This window comes from Chamaea fasciata, unplaced genomic scaffold (assembly GCF_029207755.1).
Source record: "Chamaea fasciata isolate MVZ Bird 193981 ecotype frontalis unplaced genomic scaffold, bChaFas1.0.hap1 SCAF_4, whole genome shotgun sequence".
Taxonomy (NCBI): domain Eukaryota; kingdom Metazoa; phylum Chordata; class Aves; order Passeriformes; family Sylviidae; genus Chamaea; species Chamaea fasciata.
Genome location: NW_027094089.1, coordinates 38,689,418 through 38,708,008, shown reverse-complemented (window position 1 = coordinate 38,708,008; position 18,591 = coordinate 38,689,418). Strand labels below are relative to the sequence as shown.

Below are 18,591 nucleotides of genomic sequence, written 5' to 3'. Positions count from 1 at the left end.
CAAAGTCTGCCTTTGCTTTCTACCTATCATTCCTGCTTCATTCCTGCCTTTGTGGTCCTCTCTCCCTTCCTCCATCTCTTCCTCATTCTTTTATCTTCTATCTATAAGTATGTTTTTTATGTCTATATGCAGAACAGTGGTTTACAAGGAGGTGTTATTATTATTATTACTACTGTTATTATTATTACCACTACTATTATTATTATTACTGCTACTGAAATGGCTACATAATAATTAATGCTCTTACCCTAAAAAAGTCACTCTGCTAATCACTGATCAGAAATATAACAGCAAATTCATTTTAGGGCACTATCGTCAACCTGGAGCTCCCAGAAGCTGTGATGTGAACCAAACCCAAACCTTAGAAGAAAGATTAGGTTATAGAATTGAAGCATGTCTGTCCAGTCAGTTTGTGACAAATAAAAGCCTCCAGAAATGAATTGCAATTTTTTACAATGTGCTTTTTCTTCAAAAATATTTCTGCAAAAGCAGCCTCATTGATGTCCAAGAAACTGTTGAAAGATCTCATGCTCTTCAAGAGAATACAAGCATGTGCTCAAAGGACAGCCTTGCCACTGCAGAACACAAGCCTCAGGGATAAGCTGCTTTCCTTTCATGTCATGTTTCTCCACAGTAATGTAATAGCCCTCGTGATACTTCTGCAGCTCTACAGTATCTTAAAAATACAATGCCAGGGACAGATGCATAATTATGCCTTCTTCTGCTCTCCAGTTGCATGAGGTAGAATTTTAGTAATGATATGCAGGAGGATGACTGAAAAATAGTAATAGCTGGATTCTATGCTGTCAAATGAAAAGTAGAGGAATTTACAAAAGGCAACAGATCTGTTGCATTCATCACTTCAAATGCAAAAATATTGAGTAAAGCAAACAAAACCACAGCATGATATCACTTTAGAGTCTGGATAACAGAGATCAGATTTGTGATACCTTCCAACAGGCACATAAAAGACTTGATCAAAACAATGCATTGAACTCAACATACCAGCTCTTTCTTCTTCATGCACTCCATGAGGATTATGAAGAGGTGCTGTGCCTGGGTTCGGGTGTATGTGAAAGTCTTCTGGATGGTAACTAGCAACTGGTCCCTCAAAGACTCGTTGATAAGTCTGAAATTCAAAAAGAAAAGATTAAGTAAAAAAACAGACATGAGGGAATATTGTAACTTCATTTCAACTGTTTTCAGGGACAAAGGTAAAAAAAAATAAATCAACAGATCACTGAAGGTTGTTTTGGGCAGGTTTCAAGGTCAGGGATTGCTGAAACCATAAGAGATGAATTGGAAAACACTGTTCTAGGAAAACATGTTGATTGTGCTGAGGCCCCTCATCTACAAAGTTTTCATATCAGTTCCCACATATTGCATGACAGAAGGTCATTCAAACTATCAGCTCTGTGGGATTTCCTAACAAAAACAACCACACTGACAAGTCTGAATTTGAGGGAGACCAACACTTTAAAGTTAACTCAAGACTCCTTTCTATCAGTGAGTTAGAAAAATTCAACTCCTAGTTAATTTTATGAACCTGGGAGCATTTATGTTTTCAGTGGTTTTGTTTTTAGTTTGAGTATGTCAACTCACCCTACTGATGCTACACAGGACCTCACAAGCAAACAAATTTCTGTTTCTCACTCCACTCAAAGAAAACATTTTGATTTTGGTCATGTTGACCTTCTCAACAACAAATGGGAGCTCAAGAGTACCCATTTTGTATTGCCCCTCAGTACTAAGGTCAATACTTGCAAAAAGAGGCCCAACTGCAGAAATAAACAGCAATAGTATGTGAAATGCAAGTACCTGAACCCTACCTCTTCCTAACAAAAAGCCTATTCCTCAGAACTTTTCTGGATGAAACATTTCAGTTCTCAATGTCAAAATTACGAAGTAGTGGCCTTTAATTTAGAACATGTATCCTTTGATGCCTCTACACTACAGCAGTTTTCTCACTTTAAAATTATATCTCAGTGTTTCAAATTGGCTAAAGTTGGAATATTTCATGGAATAAGTCATCCAGTGGAGTGAAAATCAGATAATCTTCATGTCTCATATTTTAGGCCAGAAGCTAAAAAAATATTTAGTCCTGCAGTAACTGCAGAGAAATATCAGAAGCAGCAGTTATAAGCAGCTGTAAGCATTGTTAGCTTATGGCAGCTGCTTTGGGAGAACAATGACTGAACCCATCATTTTTGCATACTATTGCCTAAAGTTGCCTGTACTTCTCTGCAATGAGGAGGCACAAATGAGACTGCAGGATATTCATTACACCACTGACTTTCAAATCTGGTTTCATTATCTAGTCTTTATACCTGCAGCAAACGTTGTGAGAAGAGGCAACAAATGGAAAAGAAGGGCATGAAAGTAAATAGAAGATCTAGCATATGGAATGCATATGTTCTCTACCATGTGAATTTGATCTTGGCTATAAATACTCCTGTTGAATAGAATTTTGATTTCAAAAAGAGGCCTGGAAGGCATATGTCTGTGTGTTTGGATTAAAAGGAATTTACATGGGGTTTTAGACCATGCTGTCCATTTTAGACCGTGTTTAGACTGTTCTTTCTAGGCCTGGCTTCTGCCGTTGTCTTCTACTTTATCATAGACTCCCTTTGAGTGGTGAGTCTACCTCTGCTCTTCCTGTTTTCTTCTAGGAGCAGTCTGGCCCTAGATGTGCTATTTCCTGCGATACTGGAAAGGCAGCAACAATGCATCTACTGCTTATACATTTGGCGAGCACTCCTTCCCTGCAGCATGACCTGCCTGCCTCACAGAAAGGCAAGACATAATGAGTTAAGACTTCCAGCCCTCTTGGTGGACAACGCTGGAGCTGGCAGCAGAGGACTTGCTGTGTGGGAATTATAAGAGAGATAACTTGACTTCCTGTACAGGAGCAAGGATGCTGCAAGCACATGGGGACATGAAACAAGATGCCAAGAATACAGGTAGAAATGTAGGACTTTGTGCTGAAGAGAATCAGGTTGGAAAGACTGATACCCGGACAAGCATTAACATACTTTGAGTTGCAGATTAGTAGGTCATATATAATATAAAAACTGACTTTAGGATCTTGAAAAAAAAATGTTGGAAATTTGGTTTAATCAAACAAAACGTATTCACAAGTGGGTCAGAACTATGCAATTTTCCATCCCTCAAATGAAGAAAGAAAAAAGAGGTTATTCACAGTGAACAAGTTTCCTAAAAACATCACCTGGAGAAGCTAAAGAGATTAATATAAATATCCAATTTCCCTTGGAAACTATATATGAAAGTGAAACATATGAAAGAGTATGAAAATTATATGAAAAATTACATGGACTTGGAAGATTCTCAAATGAAAAATTTCAGAAAACATTTCCAGAGTTTCTGGAATGGAAACCATCCCACTTTCTTATAATAATCTGATTTTTCTTATAAAAAAAAAGTAGAATCCAAACCTGAAATTTCATTTCAGAAATTGTCTCTTTTTCAGGCTAACACACACAGAAAGCAAGAGAAAGTTTCATTGAGTGAAAACAGAATTGTGTCCTGAGCAACCATCCCTTTTCTTTCTTGAATTAAAGCTCTCAGAAACTGTATAACAGCTTTAGCTTAAGCAGCATGTAAAACAAACTTCATGTGAAAAATACAGGAATTTAAAAAACCCAAAAAATGAAGGAGTGCTTCCCTAACCACAGGGTAAAACATCTATTAAAGTACTGCTGCTCAGAAACTTCTTATAGTCATAATTTGATCATGCAATTTTCTGCGCTCACTAAATGTTTTTCTTTAACGTCTCCTTGGTCTGCAAATGTACATCAAGCCTATTAAATGTCTTTGTGAGACCAAAAACTTAAAGTGGTTAATCAGAAACATAAAGAATAATAGCAATCTTTCCAATAGAGTAATCATAGCTTTGTGTGCACTGAAATCAGTTATATCAAGAATGTATCCCTTTTATTCCTTAGGAGTCTATAAATGTTAGAAGGCGTCAAATCAAAGTTCCCAATTGTGTAACCAAGTTGGGGCAAACACAAACTGTTCCATGCTATTAAAGGCTAAATCTGTGATGCACATGTCAAATCCAATTTGGATGCTAAACAAATAATTTCACAGAGTACTGTGAGTAAAACAACTGAGATTTGCAGGCTGGGTGATGATTTATCTCCTTTGAAACCACCACGTTTCTTACACATACACATGTTAAATACATGCTTTTCAAAGTCATGGATTCGTAGTTTTAGATTCAGGGAAAAAAAGATGGACCTACTTTACCAGACTGAAACACTACAATTACGACTTCCATCAAAGTCAGCATAGACTGAATAGTGTCGGAAAAAGACAGTATTTTTATCATCTTTCTAGTAGGCTTCAGTTTTAAAAATACATTGCAACATGCCAATAAAATCCTTTTTGGGAAATTTTGATGGCATGATTTTCTGAATTCCACTAACTTGACATGGAAAAAATACTGTTTCTGCCTAAACAAAATGTACTACAAAACAACCTGTTCATTTTTTTCATTCCTCATGAAGTTGGAAACTGTTCTTTAACTCCCTAAATGCATAAGACATGCCCATTATCCTACCAGTCCAGGTGTATTCTGTTTTTTTTTTTTTTTTCCTTTCTCATAGGTTCTGGATTCCTGATGGAATTTAGGTACCTCATGTCAAAACCCTGTCATCTAAAGAAGAGCTTTATACATTTACATTTATTTTCAGAAATAAGATTTACTCACAATTGTTGCCTAAGAGTGTGTGGGTATGTTTTCTTTGCTTGTTTGCTTGTTTTCAGAAGATGCCAACCTCAGTTTTGACACATCACATTATCAGAACTGAACTGTATGGTTTTCCAGAAAAATCAGGACCCTGAATTTTAAGGAAAAAAGCCCCATGCATGGACTCAAGGAGTTAGTCAATAGGATCGCCTGGGAAACTGCTCTCTGGGCATCAGAACTGCTCTGGGAAATCGCCCTCAAGGAGTAGAACAAAGCTGGCAAATCTCTAAGGACACTTCTCATAAAGCACAAGAATGAGCCATCCCCAGGTGAAAGAAATAAGGCAAAGAAGGCAAGAGACCACCATGGATGACTGTAGACCGGCTGGTTAAACTAAAAAAAGGCAGAAAATGCACCATCAATGGAAAAGGTACAGGTAACCTGGAAAGAGTTTAGGGACACAGCCCAGTTCCACAGGATGGGGTGCTGAAAGCCAAGACAAAGTAGAGGCTGAACTTGGCAAAGGATACACAGAATAACAGGAAGAGCTTCTATACAGGTATATAAGTGAGAAAAAGAAGGTTGAAGAAAGCATTTACTCCATTTGGTAAGCAAGGCTTGCAAACTGGCAATAACGTACAAAGAAAAGGCTTAGGTACATGACAGCTCACCAACGCCAAGTGCAGAGGCCTGCACCTGGGTTGGGGCAACCCCCAGCAGCAAGAGAGGCTGAGGGATGAAGAGATTAGAAACAGCCTTCTGGAGAAGGGCCTGGGGCCTGCTGTGTGAAAGGCTGGACAAGAGCCGACAGTGTGCACTCACAGCCCAGAAAAACAATTGTGTCCTGGGCCACATCCAAAGCAGCGTGGGCAGCAGGGCAAGGAAGAGGATTCTGCCCCTCTTCTCTGCTCTGGTGAGACCCCACCTGGAACACTGGATCCAACTCTGGGGCCCCCCAGCACAGGAAGAACATGGACCTGCTGGAGCAGGTCCAGAGGAGGCCATGTTGCTGATCAGAGGGTTGGCGCTCCTCTCCAGTCCTCTGACTACGAGGAAAGGCTGAGAGAGTTGGGGATGGTCAGCCTGGAGAAAAGACAGCTCTGAGGAAACCTTATTAAAGCCTCTGAGTACCTGAATGGTGCCTGAAAGAAAGATGAGACAGGCTCAGTAGCAGGGTCGGTTGTAATAGAACAAGGAACAATGCTTTTAAAACTAAAAAGTGTGGATTTAGATTAGATACAAACAAGAAGATGTTTACAACGTGGATGATAAAAGGGTGAAAGAAGTGTCCCAGAGGGCTGGTAGGTGCCCCATCCCCGGCAACATTTGAGGTCTGGTCAGAGAGGGCTCTGAACGACCTGATCTGCTTGAAGATGAACTTGCCCAGGGCAGGGGAGTCAGATTAGGTGACCTCTAAAAATGCCTTCCGATCAAAACTATTCTATGTTCCTATGATTCACTGCTTCAGATCAATCAGGAGAGGCCACTTCAAAAACCTGAACTGACAAGGTAAAAAAGGCAATACTCTGTTTCTGTCCAAGATGTATTGGGTGATTAAACTGAAGTAAAACTTTCTTCATTGCTTCACATGCTGTCTTCATGCAGAAGACAGATGACAACATTTTGGCTGATTCCCTCCTCAGAAATATATTTTTTAAGTTATGCCTAATATTTGAGGAGATAAGAGACATTTCACTTAATCATTCAAACTCATGGCATATGATTTTGTAGTGATCATTGGAGAAAGATCAGGCCTATAGTCCACAACCTAACTTGTTTAGCTTTCTTTTTTCTTCAAAGATTTTTAGTACTGGAATCACACGATGTACTAGAGAGTTACAAAGATTATGCTCTAGCCCACTTCCAAAATGTATCATAGATTTTTTAAAATGTATTATTCTCAAAATGCTTTGAAATGTCTTTAAATAATACACTTCACTCAATAGATTGAACATGATCTGTTTTTAACTTTTCATTTTTGAAGTATTTTTTTCCCAGGATAAGGTAAATATATCCATAAAATATCAGTGGGATACGAAAACTATTCCCTGTCCTTCCTTATAGGAAGCTTAGGGGATTTTTTGTTTTATGATTTGCACTCTAGACAATCACACCATATGTAAGAAATATGACCAGAGGTTCTGCTCATATTTTCTTCCACTGGAATTACAAATAAGATACAATTGTGCAAATTTGTGGGACTGGCTGAATTTTTTACACATTTTCAAATCCACATATTTTGCATATCATATGTTCTGAGAAACGACAGCTAATAAATGTAATTATTCCTTCATTGTATTCAAACAAAGATGAATTCTGTGAGCTTTTATGAGGAATCAGCTTCACTGCAGACCTTCACTGGTAGTTGTTCTACATAATTTTTCATTGCCTATAGTTTATTGAATGGTTGTTTCTTCACCAGAAGAGAGATGAACATATTGACCCTCCCAAGGTCAACAAATTGACCTTCTTCTGTCCAGGTTTTGATTTGCAAAGCCCTTTGCTACAAGAGAAAATGAATGATATAAAAATATGCAATGTGAAAAGAATTTTACAAATTAATTCAGACATGATTGGGATCCATGATTCCTTATGATGTGGTAGACACCACAGGGGATACTGAAGAACCATATCATACATTATGATCCCTTTTGCTCAAAGTGAAAAATTCCTGTGCTTTGCCTATTAGCAAAAAGGGATTTAAATAATATTCTTCAGATTTGAAGCCTAAAAATGATGCCACAGAGGATCCAGAGAAAGATCAGTCCAAAGACAATCTTTAATGACTCTCATAAAAGGATGCTTATTTAAAGCACAGAGAATGTTTGATATTTCCTTGTGAACGTTAGGCAACTAGTACATTTTAATGGCAAGTAGTACATATTTTAATCATTTTTATGATTAAATTGAACTCTTAAGGGTCTCATGCTTGCAGGAGTAGAAATGATAGAGTAGTTAATGAGCTATAAATTCAGCTGGGAGACTGCATTCAAACACTGCAAGTAATTTCTCATTCTGTAGGGAAATATTTTTCTAAGAAGGGACATAGTTTTAACCTAGTGTTTCATTTCTCTGACTTTAAATTCAGTATTTAATAAAGAAAAAAGAATATCTCTGAGAATTAAAAGCTTCAAAATATTCATTTAAAGTTGCACTTTGCATTTGTTTTACATTCAGCTTTTGCTTTTATGCAAGTAAATGAAATGAAAAGGCACCCATCCTTGATTATACAATCCAAAATACTCCAGCTGTATGTGGAAGAGAGTAACTACCAATGAAGATATTTACTTAGGACTTAGTAGGGACTAAATTTACATGTTTATGATTGATCTTATGTTGTCACCCCTCAATGCTGTTCATCATATTTTCTAGTAAAATAAAAAATAAGGGCTTCAGAGCCTGTAAAACCTGACCTTTAAATCAAGGCCAACAGTGAAAAGTAGCCAATTCTTCAAATTCACTACATGAGGAATGTTGCATTTAAGATGCCTTCTTATTAAAGTTATACTGTGGATATATAGCTTGTTTGTCATCAAAATGTAAAAGGTACCAAGAATTCACTCAGGTCCACCAAATTACCTCTGAGAATTTCATTTACTTGTACTGAAATGTAGCCACCTACTGCATTCTTAAAACTCAGTTTCAGATTTTTCCGCAGCAAGGCAAAATTTAGTCTCTGATATTAAGGTCCTAATAAACTTAAACTCTCCCTGTGTTAGTACTGCATATCTGACACTCATAATGCTGAAACCTCAGCACAGTGGGCAACTTCACAAGTCTTGCCTCCTCCTGAAACTTAAATGAGAGAGTTGAGACAATGAGACCTCAAAACTGATTTTCCCCCAAAGACACCTTTCCTTCAAGGTGTGGTCCACAATTCCTTCTGCTGTGCTTGTAGTGCCTGGCAGAGTGGTGAGCACAGCTCGGGGTGGAGCTGGCAGCCTCCTCCACTGAGGCTGCATTTGCAGTGAAAATGTCTACCCAAAGGTTGTCCTATGGGAGTGAAATGTCTGCCCAGTCATGAGGAATGCCTACAGTTAGGCCTTGAAAAGGCAGATTGAAGCTTGTCTCCTGTCTTTTCAAAGATGCACGGGCATTGCCATTGTAAAGGGGTACCGCACCCTCATTAATATAAGAAATCATTCATTTTTCTGACATGTGGAATGCTCTAGGAAGAATAATTAACAAAGAGGTAAGACTGGTACAACAAAATTCTTTGAAACCCAATACAAAGGGACCTATTGGTCAGATAGGCAATTGTTCAACACACTAAAGGATTTCTTTAAATGGATGGATTGGCACAACACTGATCAAAACTCAAGCAGAGAGATGTATTTGTTCTTCTTCATCTACAGACATAGTTATTCTCCCCATGGAAACAAACTTTTAAATTAACTTAAAAGCTGACAGAAGTCACAGCAGTGCTTAGTACACATATGTACACATTCTTATGTATAAAAAACTAATCCTTGTTGGGCTGCTGTGAGTTAGAATTTAAGATTGTGCAAAACCAGCATAATAATACAAATATACAAGTCAGTTTGTTTCTGCCATTAATGATGTAAGTGTTGAATAATTTAAATCAGGTACCCATTCGGTATCAGCTGGAAGATTCGCTGTGTCTCAGAGAATACCTTGCTTCTGACAAGCAGCCAGAATTAAAATAGGTTTTTCACTTGATAGTCTGATTGCACAGTAGACTGCAGAATGAAACTGCATGCAATTTAGATGTATTACCTTGATTTAGAGTTTAATAAACACAGTTTTGTACAACCTACTTAGAGTCTATCCAAAAATAAAAGCTACTATCTGAATTCAGTTAACATGGCAATTATTTGATATTCCGCTCATAGTGCTAAGCACTATTCAAACGTGAGTTAGAGAGGGGAGGAACGGATCCAATTTGTACCTGAAGTATAATGTAATTGGATAAAATATTTTTATGAGTATAATGATATTGTTTTACTTCTGATATTATTAAAAATACAAATGCATGCCAGACTGAGGTTTTCTGAACTAGGATGAGCACACATAAATTTCCACTAGCTAGTTTAGCAAATTTCATAGTTTGCATTTTATTTAGTGCAAAGTGAAGAGAATTTTGTGGGTTGATAATGTTGCAGCAAACAACCTGGAGTGGGACCCCCACAATAAGAAGACCCATAGTAAGACAGAATAATACCTTTCACAAAGCCAGATATGAGAGTCTCAGGGAAGAAACTGCTGCTTCTGCCTCTATTGATACTATAACTTGCCTATACTACAGGCAGGAGTTTGTGCTGTTGAAATAGAACCACAGCAACACAAAATCATGGGATCATAGAATGGTTTGGGTTGGAAGGATTCTTTAAAGCTCATCCAATTTCAATGTCCCTGCCATGGGCAGGGACACATTTCACTGAACCAAGTTGCTCAGAGCTTCATCCAACATGGACAGGAACAATTCCTGCGTGTGCCTGTGCCAGTGCCTCAACACACTCACAGTAAAGAATATCTTACTTATGTCCAGTCTAAAGCTACCCTTTCAGTTTAAAATCATTGCCCCTTGTCCTGTCACTACAGGTCATTGTAAAATGTCTTTCATATAAGCCCCATTTATAGATTGAAAGAAATTAGTTCATTCACCCCCTGGATTTTATTTTTTTATGATGACATCAGAACACAGAAAAAGTAGATGTACATAGCAAATAAATGGATAAAGCGTATTTGAGTAAGGTTATGTGAAGTGTTACCAGTGAGGTCACTGAAAACAGAAATAACTCCTCAAAGATTCAGCGAAACCTGGCACATTCATTTGTATGTATCACAGATGCAGTGCAGGACTAAGCATGAACCTGAATATAAAATGAATTTAAGTATTTGTGGAAAACTATCATTTTCCCAGAACGTGTTTTAGGTTGAGTGAGTTCATGATCACATTTATTTCTAAAACACATATTATTGCTTGGTCTAGAGCTCAATGATTGAAGATTTATATTTTATTATTTGCTTACTCTGTGTGTGAATATATATACCCCCACACATTCTAACACACACAAAAATGAGTCCCAGGGAATCCTGACCTTCTACTTTTAGAAAAAGGATGAAACAGCTCTTAGCTATAAGAATCTGTCAAATTTTTGCTTCCACTTTTATGTTTTGTCCTAAAATTGTTAAATCTTCTCTCTATTTGTTATTTTCTCCTCTGGTCATCAAACTGAGTTCTGCTTTGGGAAATTCGGAGAGGACCAAGTCCATGATCATTGCTGAACACCTGGAAAACCTCTGAGGGTGCTTGCAGCTGTCAGGTAAGGAACAGGTTAGGGCAGCCACAAGGCTGTGGGCCAAGAAAGCTTCACCATTTGCTAATAGATGCAGCTACCCTTGATCTAGGATGCCTGTAACCTTATTTGCAACTGATCCCTTGTGAGGCAGGGCAAAGTCCTTGTTAACTTGTGCCTGGGAAAAGCCTATCCAAGAACCAAACCAAGAATACAGCCAAGCTTGTGCAGCAGCTTCTGCAAGAGGATGAAAGGAAAGGGGTCCTCAGATTAATTTATTCCATCACAAACAATCTCAGGTATGGTGATGACACACTACAGAGTAATTTTGTCCATGTCTGGAATAGCTGCCTCAGAGCAGAGGCTTTGATACGGATGGAGTTTTCAATGGTGGATGCAACACTTCAAGTCCCAAGCTTCAGTGCTCATTCTTGACGCCAGGAGACAAGGCCTTTTTTCCTGTAGGTCTGTGGTCCTGGAGGAGCTGCACTATTAAGCACAGGATTATGTACTTTGTGAAAATAACCGTGTTGTTGGAAATAGCCCAACAAGATGAGCACTACCCTTAGTCTTTCCCAGATTAGAGCAATTTTGTGCTAAATTCCACAAAAACACAAGTGGATGAGTCAGACATACGTGCACAAGCCCTTATCCTTATAGAGAATTTTAACCACTGTGTTACCTATTGGAGGGATAATTCAGTAGAGCACAAGCAATCCTGGAAGTCCCTGAAGTGTACTGACAAGAACACCCAGACTCAAGTAACAGAGCAGACAATGAAGAGAGATGCTGTGCTGGACCTCATACCAGCCAAGGGACTCTCTCCATTGGGATGTGAAGGTCAAGGCAACTTTGGCTGCAGTGACCATGAGCTGCTGGAGCTCTACATTCTGAGAGGAGGGGGAGGGCAAAAAACAAGTCTGAAGATCCTGGCCTTGAGATGAAAAGACTTTGTCTTCTTTGGGAATCTTTCAGAGGGTCTCACAATAAGACTAGAGGGAAGAGTGGTGTGAGAAAGCTGGTTAATATTCAGGAATTGCCTCCTCCAAGCTCAGTGAATGGGGCAGGGGACCTGGTGACACAGGAAATGGAAAAAGCTCAGGTACTGAGTGTCTTCTTCAGTCTCAGGCCCAGGACACTGGGAGGAAAGTCTGGAGGAAGGAAGTGGAAGAAGATAATGTCAGCAGTTCATGGATCCTGACAGTGTGCACTCACAAATGCTGGGGGAGCTGACTGATGTAATGGCAAAATCATAATCTTTAAACAATCACGAAAACTAGAAGAATTGTCTATGGACTGGAGAAAAGCAATGGTCACTCTTGTTTTACAGCAGAGCAAGAAGGAGGGTCCAGGGAACCACAGGCTCACAGGCTTCCCCTTGATCTGTGGGGCTGTGATGGACCATTTATTCCAATTACATGAAGGAGATTAAGATGATCAGGGGTAGCCATGCTTGACAACCTGATAACATTCTTTGAAGAAATGACAGGATTGGTACATGAAGGGCAAGGAGTTGATATTCCCCCTCTAGGCCTCTCTAAGGCCTTTGACACTGTCTTTCATAAGATCCTCATAGAGAAGCTGATGAAGTGTGGGAGGAGACAGTAGGCGACAGTGAGGTGAATTGAAACTGGGTGAAAGGCTGGGACCAGAGATTTGTGATCAGTTGAAGGTCAGCATATTTCAAAGTCCAGTCCTGGGTTCAATCCTGCTCAACATCCTCATTGATGAACTGGAAGATGGGACTGCGTGCAGGCTCAGCAGGTGATCCTACCTCTCTCCTTAACACTTTTGAGGACACTTCTGGAGTCACGTATCTGAATCTGCCTTCTCCAGTACAAGACAGGGATGCACATACTGGAGAGTGTCCAGAAAAAGACCACTAAGATGACAAAGGGACTGGATCGCCTCCTATATGAGGAAAGGCTGGTAGAGCTGGGACTCTGCAGCCTGAAGCAGAGAAGGCTCAGAGGTGAGCTTGTTTTAAGGCTTGTTTTGTTTTGTTCTGAATACCTTCAAAATTTCACCCACATCAACGATGGAAACAGCCATGTGAGGTAGGTGTTGCTTTTGTACAGTATTGTTAATGATTTCCTGTGCTCTGCTTTACCACTGAATTGGACGTGTGGATAGAGAAAGAACATAGGTATGCAATGACTTACCCTCCTTCTTCAGAATATTTGTGGCCAAAGGCAAGGATGTCAGATGCTCGGCCACTGCCATCGCATATCACAACAGGAACAGGAGGAGTGTCTCGCAGGTACTCCAGAACAATGGAGATGACATTGGGACCTCCTTCCACAATAAGGGCCACCACTGGAACCCCTTGGCCAATTCCTGGAGCAAAACAAAGGAAGAAACAAACCAAACCAAACAAAAAGAACACAAAATAAAACAGCCAATCAATCAAATAAAAAACCACACACACAGAACAAACAAACAAATAAATAAATAAATGTAATGATAGAGGAACAAAAACACCGCAAAGCCAGCAAGGCAAACAAAGCATAACAGAAGACAGAAGAAAAAAAATCAGACTGAAATAACTGCATTATGACTGTACAGTGTTATGTTAGAGAAAATCCATTCAGTAAATCAAGTATTTTAAGGACAGAAGGGACAAGTGTAGCCATCTCATCAGTTCCACTGCTTAAACCAGTATTTTCTAGAATTATTTTCTGTTTCAAATACAACGGTTATGCTTAAATAGACATTTTGTTTTTTTTAAGATCAGATCTTGTTTTGAAATCTTAAAGAAGGTACTGCATTTCTTCTTCATATGTTCATAACCAAGATGGGAATCTTGCTTGTAGTCTAGCTTTTGCATGATGTCAACTTCCCATCATTAAGTCTTCCAGTAGTTTTGCTTGCTGTTTCAAAACTACCTCTATAATATTTCTCCTACTGGAAAATCCTGTATGGGATCCACTTTGAGGCTGCAGCTGGGCAGCCCTTTAACCTTCTCTTCAATAAACTAAACACACTCTCTTGCAAGTCAGTGCTATACTTATTTTTCAAGTCTAGTCAGTCTCAGTTTTCCCCTGAATTATCTCCAGTTTTGCAACATATTCCTTGATTTGCAGACCCTGCACCAGGGACATTGCTCCAAAGAGAGCTGAACTAGTGCTTAAACGAAGGAGTGGCATCTTCATTTTATGCACCATTGGTGTAATTACATGGGAGCCCTCTGCAAAAGTTGTAACACAGACTGCCAGGAAAGTTGTGTGGATATAGAGAAATCTATATCTAATCTGACGCCAGGCTGGTCTTAACACAGCTGAAAAATCTTTTATGGTAGTCACTTCTTGACCAGTGGAGACTGGGGACATTCAAAAAGACTCAGGCAATAGAAGAAGTTGAACATTTTCTGTTAGCATTTTTTTCCTGACAGAAGCTTTTCTTCCCTTTCAAGTAGCTTCTTCTAAGAAAACCTAGATGCGTTCTGCACAAAATTCTGACATTTTATTGGGGGTGGGGGGGGAGCGGGAAATGTTCTTCACTATTAATAGCTGGGTAGGAAGAAGTTGCACAAAGCCATGTAACAACTGTTAATATGTCTGATGAAGTTTTCTTTTAGAGACAGTTCAATCCTCAGAAGCAAAGGTAAGCGTGTGAGCCTGGAACATTAAATCTGGTTGGACTCTCTAGAAATATCGACAGATCAAATGATTTTCAATTATTTTAAGGACTTGAATTACTTTCAAAAATGAGATGAACTATTCTTTAAGAAAGAAAGAAAAAAACCTAGTTAGTATATTTAACAGGAAAATATTCCAGGCGTTTCCTGAACCATTTTGAAAGAAACCTTGTATTTCCTGAAGTGATTCTCAGCATGCCTTGTTATGCCTCTATCTACTGTTAGTCTGTGGCTTTTTTTGTCATGGAGTTTAAGTAAAATGTAGGGTGTTTATTTATGTTACGAAAACTACAGGTAGAATTATAAAATGTAGGCTAATGAAAGAGCGTAAGAAGGGTGGTGTATAATGAGGTGATTAACAGAATGATTTGCACAGAGATCAAGGGGTTTTCCAATAATAGGGACTTCCCTTAATTGCTGTTCTACCCAATCTAAACACCAGCTAATAAGATAATATTAAGAAGTATTCTTAGTAATGTGTCAGATTGGGTCTGGATGACACTGAGGATTAATAGAAATTGATAAAGTTCACAATTTGAGATGCAAAGCCCTTTATGTGGTGTTTAATAAATCTTTCTGTAAACTGGGAACTCATTAGGAGCTCACTAAAAAAACTGACGACAAGGGAACAGTCTTTGGTATAGCAAGACTACTAGAAAAAGTTATGATCCTGAAATACACACAGCAAAACATTTCCAGGAGGAAACGGGCAATTCAGTGCCATTGTGCAAGCCACGCATGAAATTCCATCCAAAACACTATCTGTACCTGTGCTCACGGTTGTTCAGAAAGAACAAACTGGAATGAATGGAGGAAAAAGTCAAAAGTGGGGTATGTGAAATAAAGATGTCATCTTATGAGACAAGATTCAATGAGTTTGACTTATTTCCTGAGCAAATTAAGGGGGAAAAGACACCATGACTGGATACCCTCATGAAATATAGCACATTAGAAATTAACAGTTTAAGATGGAGTTTGGAAGATTTCTGGTTATCAGATGAGTGAAGTCTTTACAGCCTTCTTGTAAGACTAAAAGGGAAAGCTTTTGGTATTGAAATGATGCTCTGGTGCTCACCAATCATAATAATTGCAGTTGCCCTATGTATCTCAAACTGCTCCTGAGGCAGGTTCTGTCCTTCTGCTGGAAGTCTGTTAATTCCTAGTGCTTTCTACTGGATAAATAATTCTCATAATATAAACAGGGTTATCTAAACAGCTGAACTATTTTTGGGCCATTTGAAACCACATCTAAAATTCTCCTTGCAACCTCTGATTTTCTTTCTCATTTTTTTTAACACATATATTTTTTAAAAATTTGAGCCTTTATAGTGACAAGAGTACAGCATAGAAAAGTTTTCTGAAAGTGTTTAAGTTGTATTTCACTGTGGTTAATCAGACGGCAGCTTTTTTGTTCTCTGGTTCTTTAGAAATACATTCAGCATGAAAACAATCCTCTAATGCAAGGCTAGTAAAATAAAAGAACTTTTCTCCAATTCAGAGTTCAATGAAACTTTGTAGCTTTAAGTTAAGAAAGACCCCAAACTCATGTGAACCTTGGTTTATCATATACAATAAACTTCCAGATTGAACTGCAACTCTTACCTTTCTGGCACATTTCTTTGTGAGACAAAAGAATGAATTTTAAAAAAACTTGATTTCTGTATCTTGTTTTCCTTTGGAAAATTCTCTCTGAGTTTCAGCAAATAGATAATTTTTTATTTTAAATTCCACTGTTCCCCATAAATAATTTTGGTTTGGAAAAATCTACTGTTTCTTTAGTTTGGTGGGCAAATTATTCCATTTAATTTCTGGAATTAGAAATAATATTTAAATCAGTTACTAATACTTTGTCTGTATTTCTTCAAAGTATAACCACTTTTCGCTTTCAGGAAAGTTCTCTTCACTACAGCTGTCTGAACCCTAATGTCACGAACTTCCCCAGATCTATTAATTTCTGCTCAGTAACGGTATCCACAGCATGAAAGAAATCAATAGACATGGTGAAATAACAAAAGGTCATGCCTGCTTGAGTACCTCAGAATTTCAAAAAATGGGTAAATGGGAATTAATACATCCTCAGCTTTCTATTATGTTCCAAATAATATTTAAATTAGTTTTGACATTATATTCACTTCAGAATAAAAACTTCGCTACTTATATTGAGATGTCTGTAGCTCAATAACTCTCAGCCAAAATGCAGAGTAGATTTGAATTAAACTTTTTGATACCTTGATGCTAATAATCCCTGGATGCTTACCTGCTGCTAAGTATTAAGAATTTGGAAATAATTGCAGAGGATCTGCAGAAAAAATTTAGTGCATCTGAGGACACCAACTGACTATACTAACACTGCATTTATAGCTATGTTGATATGAAATTGAGAACTAACTGTGCTTTGTCTCAATGTAACTCTAAGACAATTTGGAGAATGTTGGCGTCTGATGCCAGCAAGAACCTCTGACTGAGATAACAGTAGCTGACAGACCTCTCTTTAACTGCTAATCAAAATCTGCTCCCTTCTAAATCTCCTCAGAAATAAAAGAATGAGAAATTCCTTGTAAGAGCTCTATTTCAGCTTGTGCATTAGATGATATACAATAGTCTGCAAAGAAGGGGCTGGCAGTGCCTGACAGATCCACAGGGAGCCTTTGGTTTCAGACACTTCACTTGGAAGGATAGCGGCAGGCTGTGAGGTGAGATGCTAAATGTAGAGGTAATACATTCCTTACAATGTCAAGGACATCATTACAAAAGGGGTTTCTTGGCTGAGTTGAGATTGTCAGAAAGGAGACAGTGCCAAAATGAAGCCTTGCTGACATAAAACTGGACTACAGTACTAGAACTGCTGTCTCCTAGCACACATCCAGAAGGTGGAAACTTTATGCCAAGTACTATAATGGACAGTCCAATAAATCAACAAGGAAAAAGTATTCCCTTCATGTGTTTTTGTGGAATTTACCAAAAAAATTCCCCTAGTCTGGGGAAAAAGCCTAAGAATACCACTCATCTTGATGGGCTATCTTCAGCAAGATGACGAGGCTGCTTTCACTAAGTAAGTACTCTAGAAGTATACAACCTTAAAAATTTTGTGTTTCGCATTTTATTAACTGGAAAGAGAGTAACATTAATGCACTGCATTGAAATATTGCCCAATCTGAAACAGCAGAGAACCTTCTTTGGTACAGGGCAATGCATTATTATCAGGACAGACTATCACTTGGTGTTGTCTTCCAAATACAGAGAAAGTACAGTTAATTTTTACAAGCCTGAATACTTTTTTCTGTTTCCTAGAAGGTGCTAAATAACACCTTAATCAGCTTTTTATTTAATATCCTTCGTAGAGAAACCTTTTAAGTTCAACTGAATTATTTTTAAGTATTTGAAAAATTATGGACATCTGATAATTCCATGGAGGATTTATTTTCAAATTTACTTAGTTCACTTTTTAAAGCATTTTTAGGATGAGCCTTGGTTTCAACAAATCTTTTTTCTTCTTTTGGAAGATGGGAGGAAACTTCTTGTCTAGCAGTGTATCTGCAGACTTAAATGGCTGTGAATACTGACTAATGTGTTATCACTGTGTTTATGACTTGCTTAACTAATAGTTCAAGATGATAAATATCTGATTGAAAAATCAAGGGTCTTCAATCTTAAGAGTGGTCTCTGTATTTTTATTCTGTGTTATTAAAAATAGTTTGTTAGACAGGAGATTTTTTTTTCTCTCAGATTTTCAAAAGAAATATTAAGTTTGCAACCAATAACAGGTATGTCTGAAACACCTCATACTAACTGGTGTATTACTATTTATAATTTATATTTATAATTTTAATAAGCTCTTCAATTCACATATAAATTCTTAATATTTTTGCTATAAATCCAAAAATACAAGTAGCCTCTCATGACTTCATTAATAGAATACAGAAAAGTAAGCCACTATTTTCACTCAGTATGATTGATGCAAAAAGAAGAAAGTACCAAAGACC

At 38.1% G+C, this 18,591-nt stretch overlaps 1 protein-coding gene across 1 annotated transcript in view; it reads right to left on the bottom strand.

Annotated features, from left to right (window-relative positions):
• Positions 1 to 18,591, bottom strand: part of TRPM3 (transient receptor potential cation channel subfamily M member 3) — a 286,642-nt gene that overhangs the window by 83,496 nt on the left and 184,555 nt on the right. The window contains exons 7-8 of the mRNA XM_066181327.1: positions 13,134 to 13,308; positions 1,006 to 1,129 (exon numbers count right to left, since the gene is read on the bottom strand). Of these exons, the coding sequence (XP_066037424.1) occupies positions 1,006 to 1,129; positions 13,134 to 13,308 (299 nt within the window). The remainder of the gene's footprint in view (positions 1 to 1,005; positions 1,130 to 13,133; positions 13,309 to 18,591) is intronic.